The sequence below is a fragment of the Ambystoma mexicanum genome, chromosome 11 (assembly GCF_040938575.1).
Source record: "Ambystoma mexicanum isolate Mex_15411 chromosome 11, UKY_AmexF1_1, whole genome shotgun sequence".
In the NCBI taxonomy this organism is placed as follows: domain Eukaryota; kingdom Metazoa; phylum Chordata; class Amphibia; order Caudata; family Ambystomatidae; genus Ambystoma; species Ambystoma mexicanum.
This window is the reverse complement of record NC_090934.1, coordinates 555,247,658-555,273,655: the sequence shown is the minus strand read 5'-3', so window position 1 is coordinate 555,273,655 and position 25,998 is coordinate 555,247,658. Positions and strand designations below refer to the sequence as shown.

Below are 25,998 nucleotides of genomic sequence, written 5' to 3'. Positions count from 1 at the left end.
CACTATGAGTCACATTGGTGGAGACCGCTGCAGTCCAGCTTCATTCGGCGCCCCTGTGGAACCCAGGTGATCGGAACACATGTTTACAATTTTCCAATGTCTTGTGAAAAAGATAGAAGTCTTTAAAGTTTATTCCTGCAATAGTCTTTGGGAACAAATGGTAGTCTTTGTTCCTGAATCAATTTATTTCCTGTCCTTCCACTGCTGCCAACTGTCATTTCCTTTAGAGCAGGGTGGGGAATTCTCCCTTGACTGGAGTTATTTTGCCCTCATCACACCTCAGGCTTCTTTCCCTGGGCGCCTCATTGTTTGGGTCCCAGCAGAGACAAAAGTCTGTTCAACCCTGTAATTGTCAGGGGTTTGTCAGTATCTGCTGAGAGTTGTTATGATGGTCCCCTTCCCCTTGGGGGAAGTTTCAGCCTGCCATCTGGAATAACTTATTTCTTTTTAGCTTGCAAATTCAGCACAGTTGGTTCAAAATCTTCATTTCCTGCTTTTTGGGCCCTGAATTAAACAAACCTGTGAAAGAACATAACCCATATGTATATTTGCACCAGCAACAAAGCCCCTTTACATTGCTAAGTATGCAGGCTTTCATTCAACCATTTATTTTTAAACGGGCCATTTGTTTTCTTCAGTCAGCAAATCCCATTTTTCCACATGTTTTAAAAACTGCTAGCATTTCTTTCTTTAAATTCGGTTTGGTAGCTCCCTCAGCTGCCCACACTGTCTTTGCAGCTATATTTCCTTGAATGCAAAAGTATAGATACAATGACACTGACCTGGCTCAGAGAGTTAAAGTCTTTGAACTGCTGAGCCTGGTTACTTTTGGAAAGAAATAAACTTGTGTTCCTGTGCGAGTGAAAGTGAAGTTGCTTATTGATTTCTCCCAGAGTTGGTTTGACTGGGCCTGTACTAAAGGTGCCACATCATTGAAACCACCTTTGCCAGAGGTGTGGCAGCTCCTACACTGTTTATCAACATCTGCACCCATCGTGGGCCAGTAAAAGTACAGAGAAGGCCTCTATTTGGTCTTCTTGGAGCTCAAGTGACCAGCCAGAGGGATTGCATGTGCTAGTTGTAGGAGCTTGGGTTTAACCTCCTGGGGCACTACCAGTCGCCTTTAGTGCCCTGGGGTAGATTCTGTAGGTTCACTGTAGAAGAGACCATCCTCCCAGTAGATTCTAGGCTTCCCTGGCCCTTGCCCCTCCAGCTGGGAAACTGTCTGTTGTCTCAGACCTTTTAGAGAGGGACACTCTTTGTCCTCTGCTGAAATCTTCCGTAGAGGGTCCACCTTCTGCAAGCAAATTGTGCACCTCAGTATGGTCTCTAGAATCCAGATCTTCAAAGCAGGGAAGGACCTCCTCCAGCTGTCTCACTAGTAGCTGGCTCTTCAGGAGTTGATTCGTCTACCCACTCAGCTGTGAATGGGGTCGCTGGGGTGATCTGGGACTGTCCTCTGGAGGAAGTCCTACTTTTCAGAGCAGGTTTGGTTTTGAGATTACCAGAGAATCTGGATTTCTACTTGGTGGTCTTCTTTCTTGAAGTGGAATGTTGGCCTACCTGCTGGTTTGAGATTCTCGATTTCTCCTTGATCTCAAACTGAGAGTCTCTCAAGGTTGCCTCTCTGGCCAATCTTCTCAGCTCCTGTTTCTTTTTGCTGTGGGGCCTAGGGGTACTGGAGGCTACCCCAAGCATTTTTAAGTCATTGCCCAACAGAACCCTCCCAGGTACTTGGGATTGCACACTAACAGGAATTCTTAGTCATGTTATTGCATTGGATAAGGGCTGGCAAAATGGGGACCATTTGGATGGGGCCTCCAGCAAGTTTAGTGGGACCTTTGGGTGCCTTAGCCACATCCTTATGTTTGAAGAAACTTTCATCAACCACTGTAATGCTGGCCCGAGTGTCTCTGAAGGCAGGTGTTTCCTGGCCATCCTCAAGTACAATGTCCTTGTAATATTCTTTTGTGTTGTCAGGTATGGTATTATAAACATCTATATTCTGTTGTTCCACAGACCCAAAGACACTAAAACACTAGCTTGAACTCCAATGGGTTCTTCAGCTAGTAGGTGAAAGTGAGCACTTGTCATTGGAGCTTCATTCTCAGGAATGAAAGCGAAGGAGACAGTGTGGACCCATGAAGGTTTACCCTTGCATCTGGGATCCCCTTTCATGTGGTCACTAGACCCACAAACCACACATTTACCCAAGGTTTTCTGGAATGGGGGTTTCTGGTAACCTCCCTCTGGTTTAGCACTAGAGGTTTCACTAGACCTGTATGCCTTCCCTTGGTATTTACCCTTATGGTTTATGTGGCCCTCTTTTGGTGGTGGAGAATAAGAATGTTCTTTACTAACTTTCTTGTGCTTTTTCACCCTCATCCTTTTTCTGAGTTGTCCCAGAATCCTTATGAGTGGCCCTGATGGCTACCCATAAGTCAGCAGCTTGAGCTAGCGTCTTGAGATCAAGTTCCTTGGAGTCATCCAGGTGCTGTCTCCGCTCAGGGGAGCAGGCATCAAAAATATTCTCTAGTATAAACACATTTCTCATTCCTTCAAAGGAGTTTACTTTGTAACACTTAACCCAGCCATCTAGGTTTTTCAGGCATTCACACACCCAGGTAGCCGAAGCGGTACCATCCTTTTTATGGTCTCTGAATCTTGTAAGGTATTGAGAAGGAGTCTTCCCAAACCTGGCTATATGAGCCTGTTTGAATAGTTCATAATTTTTCCTATCATTAGCATTCGACTCCATAATAGCATTGCAACCATTCTGGGGGAGCCTAGACATGATCCATGCAACTGAATCATTCCCACAAATATTTTGCAAACCATAGGTGAATTCAAATGCACTTAACCAATCTAACACATCAAGCTTAGGATCATACATACTTGCAGCCTCTTTTGGTAGGCAAGGTCTCTTGGGACAAGTAGACCGAGAATACCCTGTATAGGAAGCAGAATCAAGTAACACCTTTTTCATACCATACTCGTGCTGCATTTCCTTTTCTCTGAGCCTTCTCTCCTTGTCTTTGTCCTCAGATTGTACTGCACGTTCTTGAATTCTAGTTCTAGTCTCATTCTTTCAAATGAGAGATATTCTGGGCTGACTTTGTGAGCCACAGGGGTCATGATGGGAGGTTGTTGAGGTACGGGAGAAGGCTGTGAGGGGGGGTTGCTCACCCCTTGAGGTCCTGCTCACTTTGACTACTCATTTAGCAGATTGGAGCTAAGCTCTCAGCCATCATTCTCCTCAATTTCCTCCATATCAATGTTGGAAGTTGGGGTTATGGGCCTACTCCTATGATTTTGGTGATTTAACAACTTTGTAATCAACTCACTTTTGTCTTCCCTTAAACTCTGTCCCCTTGTTCTAAATCTTTCAGTTATTCCATTGTAAGTTCAGGAACTGACTGTTAATTAAAATATCAATTTCTAGCAATTTTGTTACAAGTTACTTAACTTTTTGGTGGAGCTTGCCTTGTGGCTGGTTTATTTTGGACACAAGTACAACCAATAGTCACTGTAAGCCACTCTACACCAATCCCACCAGTGTTGGGTTAGAATGTGTAGTCCAATTAGTGTGGGACTTTACAATACATATCTCTTGGTATTGGGCAACACACTTTTTTAATGTAGGCCTGTATTACACACGTTGGTAGAGTGACTGAGCAGCTAGGCTTATTTTATAAGGGCTAATGTTTGCTGTAGAGCTGTACAATGAAAATACAGGTATCCAAGTAAACACTTACACACTTGAAGTTATAGTAATAAATATTCATATATACACAAGGACAAGATCATTAGACAATCTTTAAAAAGCAGCAACTAATAGTAACATTAATATAAAAGTTAGGATTCAGTTCAACAATAGCAATGAAGTAGGTGAGTAAACTTTTCTTATTCTAAACCTATTCGAGCAACTGAGTGACTTCATTTGTGGTCAGTATTGGCACTTATTTGTGATCACCATTTCAATATTGAGTTTCAAGGAGGGAAAAGTTAAAGTTAGATCAGAACATACTTTGTCTGTAGTAAAACGGTTACATTCTCGCACAGGGATGTAGGCAGTCTTTTATCCCAGCAATAATAGTGCTCAACAAATAACACCTGTAAGCGAACAAGCACTGCCAAAGCCAATAGTTTCAGTTCTGATGCTCTCTTTTTAGAAAATGTTTCAAAATAATCAGTAATTCAGTAGAAAATCACAGAAGCTCAAGAGGTGTTACGAAGTTCGTTGGTCGTGTAGAGTATGAACAACCCCTCTGTCCCCAAGAAACACCCTGACCGATTTGGTTATATGGTCAGTGTGAATATTAAGGCCACAGGTGGAAGTCCGGAAAGCCAGGACGCGGGAACAGCCGGAAGAACCCCTTGAGCGCTGCAAAGCAAGATACAGAGGTTAAGCAATGAAACAGGGCCCGAATACCTTCATGTACATAAACCCCAAAGCTACCAGAATACCTGTGAGTACTTGGGTCAAGGCGTGGGTCTCCTAGCTTAGGCTGGAAACGTGCTGTAGGGTAGAACAGGCAACCACCTATTTGCAGGACCGAGGTCCTAGCCAAATGAAGATCTTAAGCAAGAGGAGTCCGTGGAGCAGGCGTGAGTCGGTAACAGGCAAATCCAAAAGTACTTGAAGGGTTAAGCAAGAGGAGTCCGTGGAGCAAGCCGAGGTCAGAATCAGAGCTGGTCTTTGAACGAAGAGAGAAGTCACGTGATCCGAAACTAAACAGCTGTGAAGCAACACCTTCGGTTCACCGACTCCTTTTATCCTCGGAAGGGACGCACGTATAGTCACGTGTGACGTGACCTGAAAGCGTTGCAATGCTGCTAGGCAACCGAAGTCACGTGATCCGTGAAGCGCCGGGAAGCGCCGGTCTCCGCAAAGGACGTAAGTTCCTGAAGTGACGGAGCTTCCAGTTGATCTGCCACCGCCGTGAGGGGCGATAAACACCCGCTCCCCCATATATGCCATGCCGTGCCCTGATGTGTGCGACGTGAGTGGGGGGCACGGTGCACGAGTGTTGGGGAGTGCGGGAATGGGTAGGCAAGGAGGGGCGAGTGGGGAGGTGTGTCCGTGGTCTAGGAAGCGGCGTGACAGAATCCCCCCTCAAAGGCCCACGACCCCGTGGGCTAGCAGGACTGTCCCTGTGAAAGCGGGAAACCAAAAGCGGGGCATGGACATCCCGGGCGGGAACCCAAGAGCGATCTTCGGGACCATAGCCCAGCCAATCCACCAGGTATTGAAGCCGACCCCGATGGAAACGGGACCCAAGGATGGCACTGACCTCATAAACATCCTGTGAATCCACCGAGACAGGAGCGGGCGGGACCAGGACACGGGTAGGAGCCAGGTAAGGTTTCAAGAGAGAAGTATGGAAGACAGGGTGAATCCTCCAAGAAAGGGGAACCGAAAGCTTGAGGGCCACAGGATTCAAAACCCTGGAGATCCTATAAGGGCCCACAAAACGAGGCAACAACTTGCGACAGCCAGGGATCCGCAAATGCCTGGTCGAAAGCCACACCCTATCGCCCACCCGATACTCCGGGGCTGCGGCCCGTTTGCGGTCCGCTTTAGTCTTCATAACTGTCTGGGCCTCATGGAGATGGACCAAGGTCTGGGCATGGACACCGGCAAGATCCCGAACACAGGCATTAGCAGCGGGAGTAGTGGAGGGGAAATCGGGAAGTGGGAGGGCACGTGGGTGCTGCCCGTATAAAGCATAAAAGGGGGAAAAACCTGTGGTCGAATGACGGGAGTTATTATACGCAAATTCAGCAATATACAGCAGTTTGGCCCATGAGTCCTGATACTGGAGGGACAAACACCGCAAGTACTGCTCCAAAGCCTGGTTAACCCGCTCGGTCTGCCCGTCACTCTCGGGGTGATAAGCTGAAGAAAAGCGAGCATCGATCCCCAGGAGTCTGGTGAGCGCGCGCCAGAAACGGGACGTGAATTGAGAACCACGGTCTGATATGATGACCTGTGGTAAACCAAAGAGGCAGAAGACAGATCTGAAGAATAAGCGAGCCAGAGTTGGAGCAGAGGGTATACCAGTACAGGGGATAAAGCGGGCCATTTTGGTGTATGAATCGACAATAACCCATATGGTGTCGTAGCCCTGTTTGCGGGGTAGGTCAGTGATGAGATCCATCGAGACGGTGTGCCAAGGTCTGGGAGGTACGGGAAGAGGTAAGAGCAGCCCTAAAGGCCGTCCTTTGCGTGTTTTGCATTGGGCACATATGGAACAAGTGTTAACATAATGTTCGACATCTTTTCTCATGGAAGGCCACCAGCACCAGCGTTGCAACAGGTCCAGGGTACGCTGTTGCCCGGGATGGCCGTTTACAGCAGCATCGTGTGACCATGCTAACGCCTGGTTGCGGACGTCACACGTGGGAAGGAACAGTTTGTCGTGGATGAAAGGCAACCCCTCGTGAAGATCAATGTCCCATTCGTTGAGAGCCTGAGGATTCTGGGAAACCCAACGCCGGATGTCGATAAGCATGGTGGGGGATGGGGTAAAAGTACAGATGACATGGCCCTTTCCTAGCAGTGTGTCGGGGTACACGGACAAGGACTCCCCTCCGGGAGAACGGGACAAGGCATCAGCTTTGCCATGACTGCGACCTGGTCTGTGTTTGACCACAAAATCAAACGCGGCAAAAAATAAATGCCAACGCACCTGTCTGCTGTTAGCACATTTTAACGAGGCCAGGTCCTGTAGGTTTTTGTGGTCTGTATACACCACTGTTTGATGTTTCGCACCCATGAGGTGATGACGCCACGTTTGTAAAGCATCCTTGATGGCCAACAATTCTTTTTCGGTTACTGTATAGTGCGCTTCAGCCACCGAAAACTTTCGTGAGTGAAAGGCCACTGGATGTAGACAACCCGTGGTTGGGCAAGGTTGAGACAATACTGCGCCTAGAGCAAACGAGGAGGCATCAGCCTCCAGAATGTAGGGGAGTTCTGGATCAGGATGCTGTAAAACAGGGGCGGACACGAACCTGGCCTTGAGTTCCTCAAAAGCCTTCTGATGGACGGAGGTCCAAGTGAACGGGACAAGGGGGCTGGTCAGGGCGGTCAGTGGAGCAACAATAGAAGAGAAGCCGGCGATGAATCGCCGATAGAAATTTGCGAAGCCGAGAAAAGACTGGAGTTGTTTCAGAGTAACAGGAGTCGGCCATTCGGTGACAGCATGGACCTTAGATAGATTCATGGACAGGCCCCCAGGGGATATGCGAAAACCCAGAAACTCCACTTCCTTGGAATGAAACAGACATTTTTCAGGCTTGGCAAACAAGGCATTGGTCTTCAGGCGAGAGAGCACCTCCCTAACATGCCCGACGTGTTCCTCCAGGGAGGACGAATAGATCAGAATATCGTCCAGATATACCACCACGAATGTGTCCAGGATGTCTGAGAACACTTCGTTGACAAAACGTTGGAACGTGGCAGGGGCATTACAAAGCCCGAAGGGCATCACCGTGTATTCATATAACCCCTGTCGGGAGCAAAACGCCGTCTTCCACTCATCCCCAAGCCGCATACGAATCAGATTGTACGCCCCCCTCAGGTCCAGCTTGGTAAAAACAGATGCTTTAGTCAACCTGTCTAGTAGCGTGGATATGAGCGGAAGAGGGTACCTGTTCTTAATGGTGATGGCATTTAACCGTCTGTAGTCCACACATGGACGGAGATCGCCCTCCTTTTTCGGCACAAAGAAAATCGGACTAGCAGCTGGAGAACAAGAAGGACGTATATGACCCAACTCCAGAGCTTTTTGTATGTAATCTTTAAGGGCTTGTTCCTCTGACCGTGACAATGAATAAACCCTACCCTTGGGTACAGGAGCGTCTGGGACCAGGTCAATCGGACAATCGTACGGTCTATGAGGGGGGAGACCCTCAGCAGTGGCCTTATCGAACACCGTGTGGAAATCGTGATAGGCCGCAGGGATGTTAGCTGTGACAGCCCCCACAGTGTGTGAAGGCACCGGGTCTGAAGCACTATCGTTGACATGGGTGGCAGCCATGGCACCAAGAATCATGGCAGGAGTGGACAAGGAATCAGTGTCGAGGAGACAGAAATGTTGACATACCTCCGACTCAAACGTGACCTGTCCGTTGCCCCAGTTGATCAATGGGTTATGTTGTCGTAACCATGGTATTCCCAGTATTATGCCGAACAGTGGTGTATTGATCAAATCAAATGCCAGGGTTTCTCTATGGATGTTTTGGATCACCACTTCCATAGGAGCGGTTTGGAACTTAATCGGACCGGAGGATAACGAAGTACCGTCAACAGCATGTACTGGTTCCGGATGTTCTTTCCTAACCAAGGGCAGATTGAGGCGACGGGCCAGGGAAATATCGATGAAACAACCAGTGGCCCCGGAATCGATCACAACATGGACTGTGTGTTTGATCTCTCCAGCGGGTTTTAACAGAGCCTGGACCTCTATCGGTCTAATAGGGCCAAAGGCAGGTTCGGAGGGGGTCGAAGACAGGCTCGCCGGTGCCCCCTGTATCATGGGCGAGCCTTCGGAAAACCCGGTGTTTTGTTCTTGGGACGTCGGGGGCATTCCCTTACAAAGTGTCCGTTTAACCCACAATAGAAACAGGCATTGTCGTTTCTCCGGCGTTCTCTTTCTAATGGGGTTATCGGGCTACGGATACCTCCTATTTGCATGGGTTCAACAGGGGTGGTGGATACGGAAGGTCCGGAGTGTATAGAGAAGGATGTTTCGGCCCTTCTCTCGGATCTCCTTGCGTCTATCTGTAAAGCAAGATCCACCAAATCCGAGAACCCTGAAGGAAGAGCAGGAACTACTGAGAGGGCATCTTTCATGGAGTTGCATAGACCACGATAGAACACGATTGCCTTTTTCTCCTCAGGCCAGGAGGTCTCAGCAGCGAGTTGGTTGTACTTGGTGATATATTCTATCAGTGTCTGTTTGCCTTGTGTTAGATCCAAGAGTTCGAGATCTCTAGAATGGGCTTTATGTCATGTATCAAAGACTTTGGCCATTTCTGATACAAGAAGGTCGAAGTCATAGAGAGCAGGATGGTCATTCTCTAACATCGGGTTGGCCCAAGTGGCCGCTACCCCGGACAAATGGGATAGAAGAAACGCAGCCTTAGTACAAGAGTCGGGGAACGCTAGGGGTCTGCACAAATAATGTAATCTACATTGATTAATGAAAGTGCGATACTTCCGGGGATCCCCTTGATAACGTTCGGGGGCAGCAAGGGGAACAGGCGTAGGTAACAGTATAGGAGTGGGTGCAGGGGCCATGGCTGGGGCTGGCTGGTCTGAGGGGACTGTGTCACCGAATTCTGCATCCGTGGGTAACGGAAAACGTGTGCTTTGTAGGGCATCCAGACGGTGGTGTATTGCTGTCATGTCAGCCCTAAGAGCCGCTACTGCTTGTAACAAGGCGGTCACTGGATCCCCGGCGGAGGGATTCATACTCTGGACGACCAAAAATAGGCTTCACAGTCTGTTACGAAGTTCGTTGGTCGTGTAGAGTATGAACAACCCCTCTGTCCCCAAGAAACACCCTGACCGATTTGGTTATATGGTCAGTGTGAATATTAAGGCCACAGGTGGAAGTCCGGAAAGCCAGGACGCGGGAACAGCCGGAAGAACCCCTTGAGCGCTGCAAAGCAAGATACAGAGGTTAAGCAATGAAACAGGGCCCGAATACCTTCATGTACATAAACCCCAAAGCTACCAGAATACCTGTGAGTACTTGGGTCAAGGCGTGGGTCTCCTAGCTTAGGCTGGAAACGTGCTGTAGGGTAGAACAGGCAACCACCTATTTGCAGGACCGAGGTCCTAGCCAAATGAAGATCTTAAGCAAGAGGAGTCCGTGGAGCAGGCGTGAGTCGGTAACAGGCAAATCCAAAAGTACTTGAAGGGTTAAGCAAGAGGAGTCCGTGGAGCAAGCCGAGGTCAGAATCAGAGCTGGTCTTTGAACGAAGAGAGAAGTCACGTGATCCGAAACTAAACAGCTGTGAAGCAACACCTTCGGTTCACCGACTCCTTTTATCCTCGGAAGGGACGCACGTATAGTCACGTGTGACGTGACCTGAAAGCGTTGCAATGCTGCTAGGCAACCGAAGTCACGTGATCCGTGAAGCACCGGGAAGCGCCGGTCTCCGCAAAGGACGTAAGTTCCTGAAGTGACCGAGCTTCCAGTTGATCTGCCACCGCCGTGAGGGGCGATAAACACCCGCTCCCCCATATATGCCATGCCGTGCCCTGATGTGTGCGACGTGAGTGGGGGGCACGGTGCACGAGTGTTGGGGAGTGCGGGAATGGGTAGGCAAGGAGGGGCGAGTGGGGAGGTGTGTCCGTGGTCTAGGAAGCGGCGTGACAAGAGGGCCACCTTGAAGAAGCACAAGCTGGGAGGCCAGTGCAGGTGATTTGCGGTCTAATCAAAAGGGTTTAAAATAGTACTCCCCCCAGCTAGGAAGCACCACAAATGGCAAACAAGTAGATGTACCCCAATCCCCACAGTGCCTGACAATTAAAGAATTGGTTCCAGCACCATGCCTTCCTGATGCAGTGTAGTAGACACTTGTCCTTGGTCGTGGTGACGAAAGGGAGGATGTCTGGCAGGCTACTTTGGCAGCACTCGAGAGAGAGGGACTCTGCAGCAATGGATTCTCCTTGATTCAGCTGCCTTTTGCGGTTTTGGTGCCTTTTTCTCAGCACTAAAGAAGAATGAACGGCTCTGGTTGGAAGTTACTTGATCCCTCGGTCCTGGACTCTGGTGAGGGGACTCTGGATGAAGATTCCTTGCTTCTGTAGGGACCTCTGGATGCCCATGAAGTTTTGGCCAGATTCGCACTTCCAAAGACAATGCACTCGATGATGGTCGGGGGTCCCTGGGCATTGGGATTATGCAGCCTTCTAAAGTCACAGCAAATCGGGTGGGGGCAAAATGAAGCTTGTCTCAAGGCTAGTTGGTCCCACAAGCCCAAGGGAGGAAGTCGTCCCTTTCGTGTCTTGCCAGTCGAAACAAAAACATGGTCAGCACAGCTGCAGGGCTTCACCAGGCACTTTGCGGTCTAGGAGTGTGCTGCTGGCGTCCCTTCATGCTTTCTTTGTCTGATGTTGTCCTCTAGTGGACAACTCTGTCTCTAGTCCCAAAAACCTTGCCTTTTAAGCAAGTTCCCATTCATTCACAGCCCACGGCTGTCAGTCATCTAGCAGGGTGGCTGACCTAGCGGACAGCCAGCCGGCCAATCGGAACTGGTTTCACTCGGGCACACCTAGAGACAAAGGACAAGGAAGTTTTGTGACCTCCCTCACTTCCTGCCTTTCCAGACACACTCGAGCCTGGGCGGACTTCAGGGCTGAAGCCCGCCAAAGTCAAAATGCACAAAGGACTGAAACCCGAGAAAGAACTAATTGACAAGAAATGTCGAAAAAAAAAAGAAGACCGAGGCCATTTTGGGAAAATGCTCACCCTTGGATACTGTACTGCAGCTGACAAATAGCACAAAGGTAGTAAAAAAAGAAACGCTGCCACCAGTCATTCAAGTTAGTTAATGTAGCAAAATGTTACATGAGAAGTGGGATCAGGAGTTACTACGTAAACCCGAGCACCCCACATAGGGTGGTGTGTGCTGGACCCACAAAAAAAAAAGGTAAATAAGTCCTCTCACAATTCTTGGGAACAGTAGTTCACCCAAAAAATGTATTTAAACATTGAGAGAAGTCCAAGGGATTTCTCAGTGGCACTGCACAAAAGGTGTTGTGTATCACTATGCAAAAAGCAGATGCCGATAGTTTGCCTGACTCCATGAAACAGTAAGAAACAAAAAATCCTAGTCAGAAAAAACGGAGTGGGAGAAAAAGTCTCACTCACTCAGGAGTAAAAATGAAAAAGCCTTGAATCCAGCAAAAGAGCGGGGGTCTCCAAGGTTTAATGGAATTGGCACAGAAATGAAAATTCTCCCAAACCGCTACCTGGAATTTTAATTAATTGTTGGGATATGTTTCTAAATTCATTGGGTTTATTGTACTTACGTTTTTTGGTTTGTCATTTTAAAGACCCAGGAGCAGCAGGGACACTAACGGCTCCAGACAAATATACCAAGTGTGCACTTTCTTTTTATGTCCCATGCTCCCAAATCCAGCACAAGCAATCCGGTCCAGTCTTGGGAAAGGCTTGTGCATTTAACTCCCTCTGGAAAATTCCTTCTTAAGGAAGTTTTCCATCAACTATATCCAAGTGGAACCCCAACAGCTCATCTGGTGTTTGACAAGCGCTCTTCCTCTGTGCTGCTTTCCCCAAGACGTTTCTCAATTTCCTAAGTGTATCTTTCTTCACAAACTCCACCCATGCATTATTGATCACAGTAATTTCGTATTGCATGGAGCCTATGATAGGTTCCCTTCACATACCCGCACCCATAAAATCCTCCCCCGTGCTTTCATTTGTCAAACATATTTTCCATATTGTAAAGGATTGTTTTTCACTGTATGTTACCCCTTACCCCTCAAACCATAAGATCTGATTCCTTCTTTTCCATATTATTTCTTGGCTGCATCACCATTACTGAGGCCCATTTAGTCAGAATTGCAAGAACATTCTGAATTCACTGACATACTTCAGGCTTTGTGGCAGCAAGTATAATAAAGTTATTACAATATGTGAATGGATTCATAATTCATAACGATTATACTTTCTATGTGACCACTTTACTGAATCCAATTCTGGTCTTAGTCTTTGAATGAATCGAGAAAAGGATCAAAAGTTAAAGCCAATATTGTATTTTCAATTTTTTGTGACTTAAACGTATTTGGTGTTTAAGCTGTGCCTTGCCCATCTTGCTATTTAAAGATAATATTTGCTGACAGACGATCGGGGAACAAACAATTTAATAGGGTGCTTTTCATGAAGCAGACACATGATGGATGATGTTTTATTGCTCTGCTAGGTCAGGTTTCAGAGTTGTATGTAGGCATCTGCTCTTCTGGAGTAGCTGTGCACTGTCTAACATACTTCTGAACTCGTATCCCTCATAATAGGTGACAAACTCCATTATGTACTAGGTAGCGTTTACCATTCTTTTTCTTGCCTTTTTCAAAAACTGGCCTTGGCCTTTTTTTTTAGTGCACTTTTTGTGCCTGTTCATCTATTTCAATAGGTTAGCCACTGATTACTAGTGGGGTATGTTTTACATAAAGCTGACCTTGGCGCTTCTTGGCTTGAGAGCTCAACTCTGGATAAACACAGCCCAGGTTTACCAGAATTGAGCTAACTTAGCCATTTTAAAGTTAAACGTAGAAAACAAAATGCTCTGTGCAATTCTACTGGTAATGACAGTTTGAGAAATGTAGGCCATATCAAATTTAGCTCATTCTGTACCTCACAAGGCATGTCGACCTGTCTAGCAGAACAATAAATATAATGTGTAGAAGTCTTCATATGTATGGCTGCCCAAACAAAATATCTTTGCATCTGGTATTTTGCTTGGAAAACATGCACTTCTACCTGTTATATTTAACATTAAATTGCACCATTCAAAAGGCACCCTGTTTAATTAAAGACATGTCATTTATTTAAATACTAATTACAATGTCTGATCCGCAAGGTAGTTCAAGCAATGCATTGGAAATATTTTGCTTACGTCAGCTACTGTTATTAGTGTTCCATTATTTGTTGTTGCATCATCTAGGTATTATCAACCCCATTGAGGCAAAGCAGAGGAAAGGAAAAGCAGCTCTTGGGGCATATGGGTCAGAGAGGACGAAGCAGTCATTGGAGGATTTCCCAACTGTCGACTCTGAAGAGGAGGAAGTAGAGGTGAGTTGAACACTGTTTATTTCTGCATACTTTAATTGTTTAAGTCATAGTTTGGAAACCTGCTATTGTTTTATCACCCTTAAGCAGCATGCTAGTATTGGTGAAAATAAAGAGCTTGTTCCTGAACCTTACTAGTATATTGTTTTTGTCCATTTATTTGTTTACATTTCCCTTCCTTAACAGGTTTGACCCCATGTGTTCTTTTAAAGCTGTTTATCTTCCGACTGGGTCTCCTGTCCAGCCTGTTGCATTGTGACATGTAGACTGTTCTGTGTGTATATAGGGAGGACCCTTGGTGAAGCTCAGTAGTTACAGCCTTACAGTGGAGAGGGGCATTCATTGGACTCATGCAATAAACCTTTTTATATAACAAGACATTGGTGTGCTCACCTCATTCCCCACATCACACTTACTTTCAGCATTCTAATGGGATTTCCCAATTATGGAAAAGTAAAATCTGAATTTCGAACATATAGGTTCCAATTGTATGCTACCACCTAACGGCCACTGGGTCTTTTTATGCATGTGATATGTTAATTCCCTTCACAGCTACCTTGTGCAAGATGTCCCATTCAGTCATTCCTGTTTTGCAGTGTTAAGAGCTGCAGTTTTGTTTAGTTAAATGTATATTGAAAGTGAGAGATTAAAATATTTTTTACATTTCTTCCATGATACAGAAACATAGTCATTCATACATGAAATGATGTGTGTGAACTCTAGAACTCCCTTTCCCTGAATGGCACTGAGGGCAACATTTCAGATCACAAGCAGACACGATAAATGTTATATTTCAATCAGATTTGATATTCTATGGAAAGTGACATAATGTACAGATTTATAAAAAAAAAAGGTATACAGAAAATGTCCCTTTTAATTGTCTATTTAGAAAGAGAGTGCACTATGAAGTTCTGTTATAAAAGTGGGAAGAAATAGGGGGATTGCATTAAAAGATCAATCTGTTCACATTTAGGCATTCCAGAAAGAGCTCAGCCAGTGGCGGAAGGACCCTACTGGAAATAAAAAGAAACCCAAATACTCGTATAAGACCGTGGAAGAGCTGAAAGCAAAGGGCCGGCATGGCAAGGCACTATCTGCTCCGCAAAAGGACGTTTCACAAGTGAAGGTAAGGTGAGCATCCATTCTGCGGGACTGAGCAAAAAAGTGTTTGCAATTTGTCTTGAAAAGTGAATATCTGGGGAAAAACCAGCACTAGATAGTTGGGTGGTGCGCCATCTGATGCTATATGGAATGAAAATAGCTGCTGCTGTGTGAAAACTGCTGATAGGAGGGTTTTTCAGAACCACTAGTGTAGTTATGTTCTGGGAACTCATTTTGTGGACCTGCAACATTTACCAAAAGTCTAACCCAAACTCTGGCTTGGTAGATTGACAGAGCAGTAAAGTGTAAACCAAGGAGGGGAGGAGATTTGTGTAAAATACAGATAACATACACAAGGGGTTGTCAAGGAATAGATGCATTAAGATAAGAACACTAGAGGTAATTACATCCACATGTAAACATAGGTATCCAGGAGTGACACCAACCACACTTCCAATTAAAAATAAAGGATTCAGTATTACACTGTTACAAAGCTAAAGTGGGGAGGAGGTAGATGTTCGCGATCATCTTCGTTATAAGGTACACCAACACTTTGGAAATACACTTGCAGGCCAACCCTATCCAAGGAACCAATGCTCAACAGTAGTTAAAGGTAAGTAACCAGTTGTGGATACTTTGGGGGGTTTTAGAATAATTAACCAATTACTCACATTAGATTAATTGGGGCTTAATACAATGGTGAAGTGTGGTTGTATAGTGAAATTTCGTAAGACAGTGCATACAGGTTTCCTGTGGAGAGAAAAGTGCAGCTAAGAATATTAAGTGTCACAGGGGACATGTAAATGGTCTACAACATTTGGCGCTCCAGATGTTTTGTACTACACTTCCCATTAGTCCTAACTAGCACATTCAATGTTGAGGGATTCATTGGAGCCGTGGCTGACAATCTGAAGAGCCGAAATTGCAGACCCCTGCCCTATTGGAACAGGGGTGGGTGCACAAAAAGGTATACAGCCCAGCTATTCGAACCCAGGCCAAGGACCCCAAATGTGGCAGGGAAGCCAGGGCCATGGAGACAGTTGGTTGAGGCACTGATGGTCCACGGGTCTGGGTGCAGGGGTGGCTTTGTTTGACAGCTGGGTCCTGCTGGTTGGTGGCTCCGATATCTACCTCCGGTTCAGTATTTAACCATACTGCTCCGTAGGCTTTCGGTGAGGATAGGTCTCTTATGGTATCCACGATGAAGGTGGAATCCACAGATGCAGCAGACGAAATACAGTGTTGGCGACCCAACTAGGGCAAGCAGGTAAAGATGTTAAACAAAGGACTTCTGCAACGTCCCTCTTCCTGATGCAGGGTGGCAGAGCCTTAGTGTCTGTGTCTCTCGAGTTCGCCTGGCAAGTTGCGCAGGCTGCGCAAATGTCCCAGCACAAAGGAGTCCACACTCTGGATTGTGCAAACCAGCAAATTGACCATTTCTTCTTCAAGATTGGAGAGGGCCTTGCTTCAGCAACATTCTGGGCAGCGAACAAGTAGTTCCTTCAAGCTTAAGACATGGAGACACAGTTATGACATCCCTGAGTCGATGGAGAGCTGAACTTTGTCAACCGTAGCTTTGGCTTTGGCAGACCTTGTTGCAGGCATCCCTTTTTGAGGCCTCATGCTTCTGATCTTCAGTGCCAGTGGTCGAACTGCGGAATAGCTCCAAAGGTGACTCGGCTCACTTACCAGAGAACATCCAACATTCAAACTGAGTGGCTATCTAATCTTGGATAGCTGGCTCAGCCACAGTGGTGACCTCACTCTGATTTGAATGTTGATTATGGTCTCTAAGACTCCCTACCCAGCCCAAACCTGTTCCTAACACACAAAGGCTACTTCCCAAGGTATGACGAGAGCCTGTGAAGAGCATGACTAAAGGTTGCCATTTCCTACCCCTTTCAGGGAGGAAGGCTGGCAACAGCAACAAACAGATGGGGCTTAAGCAGCAGGTTTAGCCATATTATCCACTCTAGTAGTAAAAGTCTTTCCTAATCGCTACCATGCTATTTCGCTTGATACGGCACGATGAGAGAAGCTGCTGTTTTGCTACTCTCAGTGAAAAATTGTAAGATCATAAATTCCACCCTACAACTCTAGCACAAGACTCAAAGTATACTTTGATTTTGCCCCCCTGAGAGAACTGAAGTGCCTTAGGCTGCCCCAGGGCTCACTATAGCTCTGTGCAAGACTTGTCTGACAACTGCCTGTGTGGGTTACATTAGTTGGTGGCAGCCTTTGATTCTAGTGAGGTATACGGAGCCTCTGTGTTCATCGGTACAGCCTCAGCCAGGCATTATGGTCATGGCTACTGCCTGCCTGGGAAACCAAGAAAACAAGATATGACTGGTTGGTCTATGGTGTCTGTATTGAAGCCTGAACCCACACCAGACAATAATCCCTGGGAGAAGTCTGTGAAACCCACAGTGATTCGGTGGTTGCCAAATGTTTGAAAACTGGTGACCCTGAAATTGGGAGCCGAGTTACCTTCCATTTCAATCTACCAAATGATATTCTACGGGTAATGTACAGTATAAAATATGCATTATCCAATTTTTCTACTTTGTCTCATTGAGCCTTATACGCAAAATGTAGCTGTATAGGGCCAAGTTCGTTAGGGCCCAACTACACCTCTGTATTGGGAAAAATAATCAAATAGCTATGATTTACGGATCTTGTAGGGAGAAGGTCAGCACACTACACCAAGTGAAATTCAAACTGTATGTGAATGACATGCAAATGCACATCCTGCTAAAGAGAAATTCAAAATATTGGATATAAGAGGAGCATACATAACGGAGTAAGACTATTTATAAGAGGATGAATCTAAGACTGATTTCAGTCCATATTGGCCCAACTGCAAATGCACTTACTTAATTAGTTGCTGACAATGTCCCTACACAGAAACTGGGAAGTATCTTGATTTTGTTTGATCTTGACTTTTCCTTCCTTAACAGATTATAGCCATTGCTACACAGATCACCATTTAGCTCATGATGCGGCAAAAGGGTCTCCTGCCTTTCTGGGCAAAGCACAGGATCAAAATCACCAGGACCCTACTTATGTCACGGGTGGACCACTGTACTGTTATTGATGCAGGGTCTTTGAATAAAGAGAGTACACCCAAACGCAAACAATTAGAATATATTTAAATGTATAGCATAGAATTTGCACCAGCATTGAAAGAGCTACACTGGTCTCAGTTGAGAAAACATGTTCCACTGCATACAAATTATTTGTTGGTAAAAGGCCAAGATTATCTCCAAAAGCAGGCTTCTCCATTACCTCCTTGTCTGAACCAGCTGATCAGTGAATGGTCAATTACTCATCTAATACAGGCTCTATGAAAAGAAGCAGAGGAAACCGATCTGTAATGTCCTAAACCTTCCCCAAGTACCTTCCCAGCTTTGTTCTTCTGCAAAGCAGACGCTGCTGTGCAAATAAGCATTAGGCTCTCTGACAGAAATCATCTTGACCACTTTAATTAATATGAGACGAGGACCGGATCAATTGCGCTTCGCATAACAAGTTTCACCAAGACCATATGCACAAGGTCTCACGGTAAATTACCAGCTTGCTTTCACCCATGCACAGCAAAGTAAGAAAAATATTACCTATGGGTGTGTCACAAAACAAATATATTCTAAGAGTTCCACTTGTCTTTCTTTAAATATAAATAAAATGAAAATCCATAAAAAACTTTCTGATTTAGCCTTTGGGAAAATTCACTTTACTAGTTTGGGCCCATTTACTACTGTGATAAAGTAAATGCTTTCACCAGGATGAAGGCTGTCTTGTGTTTTCTCAAAACTATAAGCCAAACTTGTTTTGTCTAAGTAATGAGTACATCTACATTTATTTTGATGATCCTGATTACAGGATGTTTAAAATGACCAGACAAAACAAACGCCAAATACTTTAATACTGCCCTGTATGTTAAATCAATGGCTAGAATAACAGGCTTTTGAAATCAAGGGAACTGGGTTGAAGGAAAACCACTGTACTTCTGTTCATTATGTTTGTTTGAAATGAATGTTTTTCCAGTTGAGAAAGATTTTCAAAGTATAGTTAAGAGGACTGCAGTCTTTCACTGCCCATTGTTCCTGGGCTGATCTCCTCAGACAATATGAATTGTTAGGAAAGATTTTCTTTTTGCTGATTTCCTTCCATAGACTTCTGAGATATCCTTTCTTTGGTTTTGACCCCAGCCCTGTCTTTTTGGAGGTAAGTAAAGCTTTCTGCTTTACTTACCTTGCTTTGTGCTCATTTGTATAGGGAGACTAATCAGTCCATAAGAATATCAGTGCTGAGAGATTCCCTCTTTATGGATTTTTTTGTATTTTTACAATTGCACACATCACACTAAAGTGAAGTGGTGTTAGGATACTTTGTATCCTTATTTCTGAGGTTTGTGCTTAGAATCACTTGCTTTGCATATGCAGAGATCTAGTGGTTGGTGCATATTATTGCATGTCTTGTTTTCAAATTTCGAAAAAGGGACATTGACAGGGCATGTCTGTAAAACTATCCCTAGTGTGACTTGCACTGTACCCATGGTTCTTCACATGTTGAGGCCCTCAAGATTTTATTTCCGCCGGAGTTGGTCGCATTACGTGGAGTTCTTGGCTGTTGTACCTAGAGTGATATTTAGATTTAATATTTATTGCCTCTGCTCGACACTCATCAACGCTTGACAAAACCAGCAGTGCTTCACAAGACGATAGCCAGGGATACTAACGCTTTTCAATGGCTTCTCTTCAACAAGCCGCCTTCCTACACCAGGCTTTGGCCTACACAGTGGGGAGAGTGAGGGGGAAAGACACATTTCTTTCTCATTCAGACAATGTCTCTTATTACATTTCCATGTTACACTAATTTTCTAGATGTCGTAGCTTATTTTCTTGGAGAAAACCCCATTTAAATTCTGCCCATCGTGTAACTGAATGTTTCTGTGGAAAGATGCACACAATGTGTGTATTCATTATCTTCCTCCAGACCACTCGGAAAAGCGGTGCAAAGTGTGCAAACCTTTTCACACAAAGACCCTAATGGATCAAAGGACAAAATGGTGGGCGGCCTAAGCCATGCATGCTGAGGACTCGGCAGACTACCCCACCAGCGTGGTGGAGTCCACCGACGAACAAGGCCGCATCAGCACCCTGTGATGCTGAAGAGACAAAGCAGGAGTCTGCGAACTCCCGCGTGCTTGTCCCCAGCTCCGAACGGCAGGCGTCACCCACTGCTGTGGAGACAACTCCTGGCAACAGGAGCATATAGAAACACACTAGTGCCCCAGCCACAGTTCGTCAAAAATGCAGAAGAGTGGGTCCGTTGTACCTAAAAGTGCTTCTGAGGTAGTTCACTCAGTGCATAAAAAGGCCTCTGCGCCTACAGCGTTGCTTTCAGCACACGACTCAAAATCTAAACGGCCGCAGAGCGCAGGTGTTACCGCGCATATCTCTGATGCTTTCGTCTTGTCAGACGCTGGCGCTGAATCAGATGTACAAACAGGCATCTTCTACCACACAAATGCCCACACAAACGCTGAAACAGCCACCAAAACTAACAAACTATTTCTAAAGGCTCTCAATACACAGAGGTCACTTCCCCTTTGACAGAAGCCTTGCACAGCAACTCCTACCCTACAAATCCAGAGGAAGTATTATTCCAATGAAAAGAAACCCCAGCTACAGGCACCTGAACCAAGGAGCTCTTTCAAGCCACAATGGATAATGTGTCTTAATTTGTAGATTTTTGGGAAAAACACTGTATTAACCAAAACCACCAGCATAAACACCTAGGGTGGAAAACATCTCTGACCATATACTAAGTTTTTAGTCTGAATGCGGACGATGAGATGATATCTTCATGGACAATAATTCTGGTACAGATTGACGGCCCTCATTGAATCCCCTGATGAGCCTGTGGCTAATTCGCCTCTTGATGAACAGATTCTCTTCAATAATCTATTGAAGAAAGCTGCAGATCACTTTACCATGGACACCCACGAGTCAGAGGAGCGTACGGACTTTGTAGATAATATTTGAAATGTAAAGAAGTCTGTCGGCCAATATATTCCCTTGTCTGTAAATAACCGCATCCTGCCATGTCTCATCCCACCTAATGACAGGCTCCCTTATGGTTACAACTACCTGTAAAAGGGCAGGAACCCCCTTAACGACTTCATAAGCTCCTCCAGATAAGAAGTGCATGCATATTTATAGTTTGGGAAACAAAATGGCTACGTCCGCAGCTTTTTAAACTGGAATTGCCAATATGGCCACAGTAATGGCAAGTTATAATGGGGCCCAATGCTATCTGGTAGAAGAGCAATTGGATGCGGTGCTCGAGCCTCTACGCGCCGTGAGAAATTTGAAGGTATTCTCACTCTTAAACCCCCTGGATCCTCTTCTAAGGTGGCCAGGGAAAGGCCATCGCTTTTGGATCCTGACCCTGGGCGTGGAGAAGCAAGAGATCACCTGGGTGGAGGGTCCTCTGAGTTTGGGAGTGGGGTGCCCTCCAGCGAGACATGGTGTCCCACTTTCCCAAACCTAACCCTCCCTCGACCTTTATGCAAGACTTCACCCCTCATTTCTCCACATTTGAGAGTTAAAAAGTACTGGGACGAGGAAGAGGAGACCGAGTAGTGAACACTATACCTTCCTTTTACCACTCTGGTACTGGGATGAAGATGCCTGCAGAGTCGGGCTTGTCCCTTTTAATCATGGTCAGGCAAACCTCAGTAAAGACACAACTGCCTGCATGTGTATAAAAATGAGTGTTAGCGAACCAGCAAGAGACACAACCGGGAGGCTCTGTGTGAGAGACCAGCAGAGGATCCCTTCATGTGTGGAGGCAGCCATGATGGAACCAATGCAGGAGCCACGTCCCCGATAGAGACCCCAGGAACTTGTGTGGCCCAGGACAAAGGGGCTGTATTGTGGCACAGGTGGGGAAGCCTCCAGAAGCGGCAGGTGAAGCAGGAGAGGGGGGAGAGAGAGGACGCTGTCCTCATCCGGAGAGAAGCCTCTCCGATTGCTGGAATGTAGGGCTTGCAACAGAAGGTTGCTGGCGTACAGGGAAGACTGCCCGGTAGGCGAGCAGGGCTTGAGCCTTCAACACTGCACTAGCCGCGCATCCTCCTGAAACCTGGCCTGACGTGGATCCCACCAAGTGGCCCTGCGTGTTAGGGAGAATTCTCTTATAAGGCTAATTTCCCAAACCTAGTGAGTCCCCCAGCAGCTTTGCTGGATTTTGGGGGTTTGTTTCTTTCTCCTGCTAAGAGTGAGGCTCTTTTCCTCCCACTCTTAGGCATGATTTGAGTGTCTTTGACTCTGTGTGTGCTTATGGGCTATGGGGTTTTCTTTTTACTCCATAGGGTATCATCTATTTTTTATGTGTGTTACACAGCACCCTCAGTGCAGTAACACAGGGGTGTCATAGTGACCCCCAAACATAGACTCCATACCATGGGACTGACTACTGTCTCCCAGGGCATGTAAAGTCACCATTGACTTTACTAGTCCTAAATTGTGAACAGAACCAGTACAAACCATCATATTGTGGAAGTACTGGAAGGGGTTAATTATATTGCCCCTGGGTCTGTTTTCAAGGGGGGCACTGTCCAGTCCCCCCTTGCAGAGTTTCTGGCTGGTGGCAGTGGTTACCACGTGAAATATTCCCCTGGAATATTCTCTCTGGGATTTTCCCATTGATTTTAAAACGCACCACTTTTTGGTGCAATGTTAAAGATGCCACTGGTTTATTTATTTAATATCAAATCCCCGGTTGGGTCTTTTTGCCAGAACTCTTTTCTAAAATGGCGTTTGTGTCTGTCTCTAACTCTGACCAAGGTCGAGCCCTTTGTATCACTATTTTGGCGGGCTTCTCCACAGAAGCCCTCCAAATGGTGCCACTCTGTCTGGGTTCCACAGGAGGGGTGGAGGGGTGAATTGGCACCCTGGACTGCGTTGCCTCGGCAACCCAAGTCGCACTCTACTCTGATTGGCCCAGTGGTGAGCCGCCCAGCTCACCACTTAGCATGTGTGATTGACAGCTAGGCTGATGAATGGGGGTTTTTCTGCATAAAAGCAGGGCCTTTGGGACTGGAACTTCAGAAGTCGCCACAGGACCTAAGAATCCAAAGAAGGAAGAAGCTGAGCCATCTGCAACGACGACACCACCGGTGAAGGCCTGCTGCAACTACCTCACCACTTTCCCGACGACCAGAGAAGATCTTCTGCTGGACGAGTCTTCTTCCTCTGAGTTGGTGGGACCAACCAGTTTGCCCGTTTCGCCTTCCAAAGAAGTCGAATCGCCAAGCACCCCGCTGGCCGGATAGCCAAGCTTCACCACTTTGACCGCGAATAAAAGGGACGCTTCTTTTATTGACAAACTCCTCGGCTGGCTTCATCCCTGTGCAGTGCAACGACTCAACGTTTCCTCCTCGACGAGAACCTCTCTTCCCCTGGTCGAAACAACGAACTGCAACCACTGCCAGGAACAACTGCCACCGCTGGAGCTTCCTCTCTGTTTAAGGTAAAGTGTCCTGCCTGGCCTCCCTTTCTTCGGTTTGTCCAAGCAAGGTGACCCTTAAATCCTTGGCTTGCCAACTGGGTTGGCCCCAGACCTTCTAACTTTACCTTCTTGAATCGCCCCAACCTCTTTTGAACATTCTGCAAAGACTTTTAGTGCATTTTTAAACCGTGTGATCCTGGGCACATTTCGCTTTGCTCCATTTAAAGTGGGCCTGGCCTATGAACTTTGGCTCTACAGTGTATACTGCCTTTATTCCCTTGCTGAGAACTCCTAAAGGTGTTGGGACCTGTTTTATTTTTATGCTCTGCCTTCTTTTCCTTTTACCAAACTATTGGAGTGCCATCAGGTTATGCGCTCACATCTGTTTAACAAATCGTGGGGTTTTAATTCTGACTTGTCTAATAGTGATTAAGGGAGGTGTGTATACTTTACCTGACTGTGTTTTAACTTGCTTTTTATTTAGAGTGCTAATGTATTGCCTAGAGTATGTTTTAAATAAATAATTATATACTTTTGATACAAAGCTCTGGTCAGTGTTTGTTTGCTCCGTGTTTTTAGCCCTATTGTGTATACTTTGTATACTGCCCTACTCTTCTTGAGAGAAGTCTGACTGCTCAGCCACAGCTACCTGGTCTGGTAAATTGGTGCAGACTGCTACCAATTGGGTTTACTGCTTACTCCTGTAGTCTTAATCATTTTGCAGTGTGCCCCAAGGGAACTGCACAGGATTCTGCCTAACACTGCCATCCAGTCAAAAACAGAATTCTGATGCTCCCCGCAGCCCAAAGCGCCCAGGGAATTTTCCTGCCTCCCTTGCGGCCCCCCCCCCCCTCTGTGTCTGGAAAGAAGAGGCTCGACTCCTATGCGCCCAGCGCCGACCCCCGGGAGTGAGTGCCTGCAGCGCCAGCACTGAGACTCTTTTGCGGCATAGCCCGCTCCGGACCCACCCCTCTGAAGGCCCAGGATTTCTTGGATTCCCTTCCCCTCCACCCCCCGTCATCTAAAAGCTCTGGCTCCCTCATAATCAGGTAAAATCGGCACTGCAGTCTTTAGGGGTTTCCCCCGCAACCCCCCCAAACCTGACGGCCGGTCTCCGCCTGGCTCCACCACCCTCAGCCAGTCCTCGGCTGCACCCGCTTGACTTTCTGCTTCCTGGAGCGCCCCCGGCCCACTGCCCTGCTCACTGCTTGGAGACGCAGGCTCTGCTGTTGCCCGCCTAGGGAGGCTTAGACTTTCTCATTCCGTACCACTTTTGCCTTATCCTACGCTGTCCTGGCCAAAGGCTCTATTAACCACTCAAGCTTTTGCCTCGCCCTCAGTCCGGCTCCCCAGAGTCTGATTTCTCACGTCTGGGGGCCTCCCCCTTTGCTCAGTACTGGACGGAATCCGCAGATCTTACCCTCCATTGGCGGTCCCCCTTGGGTCCGCCTCATCTCCACGCTTCATGCCCGGGTTCGCATAAGTGCTCCCGTAAACGAGACCTGATACGATGGCCAAACATCTTAAGCCTCCCAAGACGACGGACATATCCACCATGCTCCTTTCCACAGACTGGGGCATTAAATCCGAACTCCCCACCCGCCCGAAACATACACCTCAAAAAATGCTGGAAGACAGAGGGACCCTTGCAACCAAAGAAGACCTCCAAGCCTTCATGTCTGACATCAAGTCAAAATTCAGATCTTGCATGTCAGAGCTCACCTCGAAACTGGAGCAGACGGACCAGAGGGTCTCGGACATTGAGCACAGGTTGGGGGAGGCCAAGACCTAGCCCAAGAACCTAGCCCAAGAACACTCTACTACCCTCGTGGAGGTGCAGCGCACAATTCAGGCCTGGATAGACAAAACAGATCCTCTAATTCAAACAAGAGGACCTTGAAAACCGAGCTCGCCGTAATAATCTGCAGATTTGATGGGTCCCCTCCTCAGTTCCTGATAAGGATCTAGCTGAGTATGTGGGCGATTTCTTTCAGTCGCTGTTGCCAAACTTGGACAAGTTTCAGCTACTATTAGATTGCACCCACGACGAGGAATAGACTCGAACTCCCCTCCGGATGTGATCACAAGAGTCCACTTCTATACCACCAAGGAAGCCATCGCTGCAATAGGCCATTCGCGCGACGAACTAACGTTCCAAGGCTCCCCGCTGCAAATCTTCCAGGACCTCTCTCTCTCTCTCTCTCTCTCCTGACACTGCAGAAGCCTTCGACCGCTCACGCTTTTTCTCAGAGATCACCAGATTCGCTATCAGTGGCTATTTCCAACAGGCCTCCAGTTTTCTCATGACGGAACCCCCCAAACGATTAGCCACCTCGACGATGCTACAGCAATCCTTCACCCCCGCTCTCCTGAAGGCGCAAAACCTCCCTCTCTCGACCTTGCAGAGTCTGGACCAGGCGGATCTTCCCCTAAGCCGAGGCGGGCATCCTGATCAAGAGTGCAAAGAAATCGCGAAATTAAGTAATGTCCGGCAGCGCCCTTGAGGAACATACAGCACTGGAACACACATTATCAAACGCTTGTGCGG

At 46.7% G+C, this 25,998-nt stretch overlaps 1 protein-coding gene across 1 annotated transcript in view; it reads left to right on the top strand.

Moving 5' to 3' along the window:
- Positions 1 to 25,998, top strand: part of TFIP11 (tuftelin interacting protein 11) — a 643,289-nt gene that overhangs the window by 190,779 nt on the left and 426,512 nt on the right. The window contains exons 5-6 of the mRNA XM_069623380.1: positions 13,708 to 13,835; positions 14,806 to 14,958. Coding sequence (XP_069479481.1) covers positions 13,708 to 13,835; positions 14,806 to 14,958 — 281 coding nt within the window. The remainder of the gene's footprint in view (positions 1 to 13,707; positions 13,836 to 14,805; positions 14,959 to 25,998) is intronic.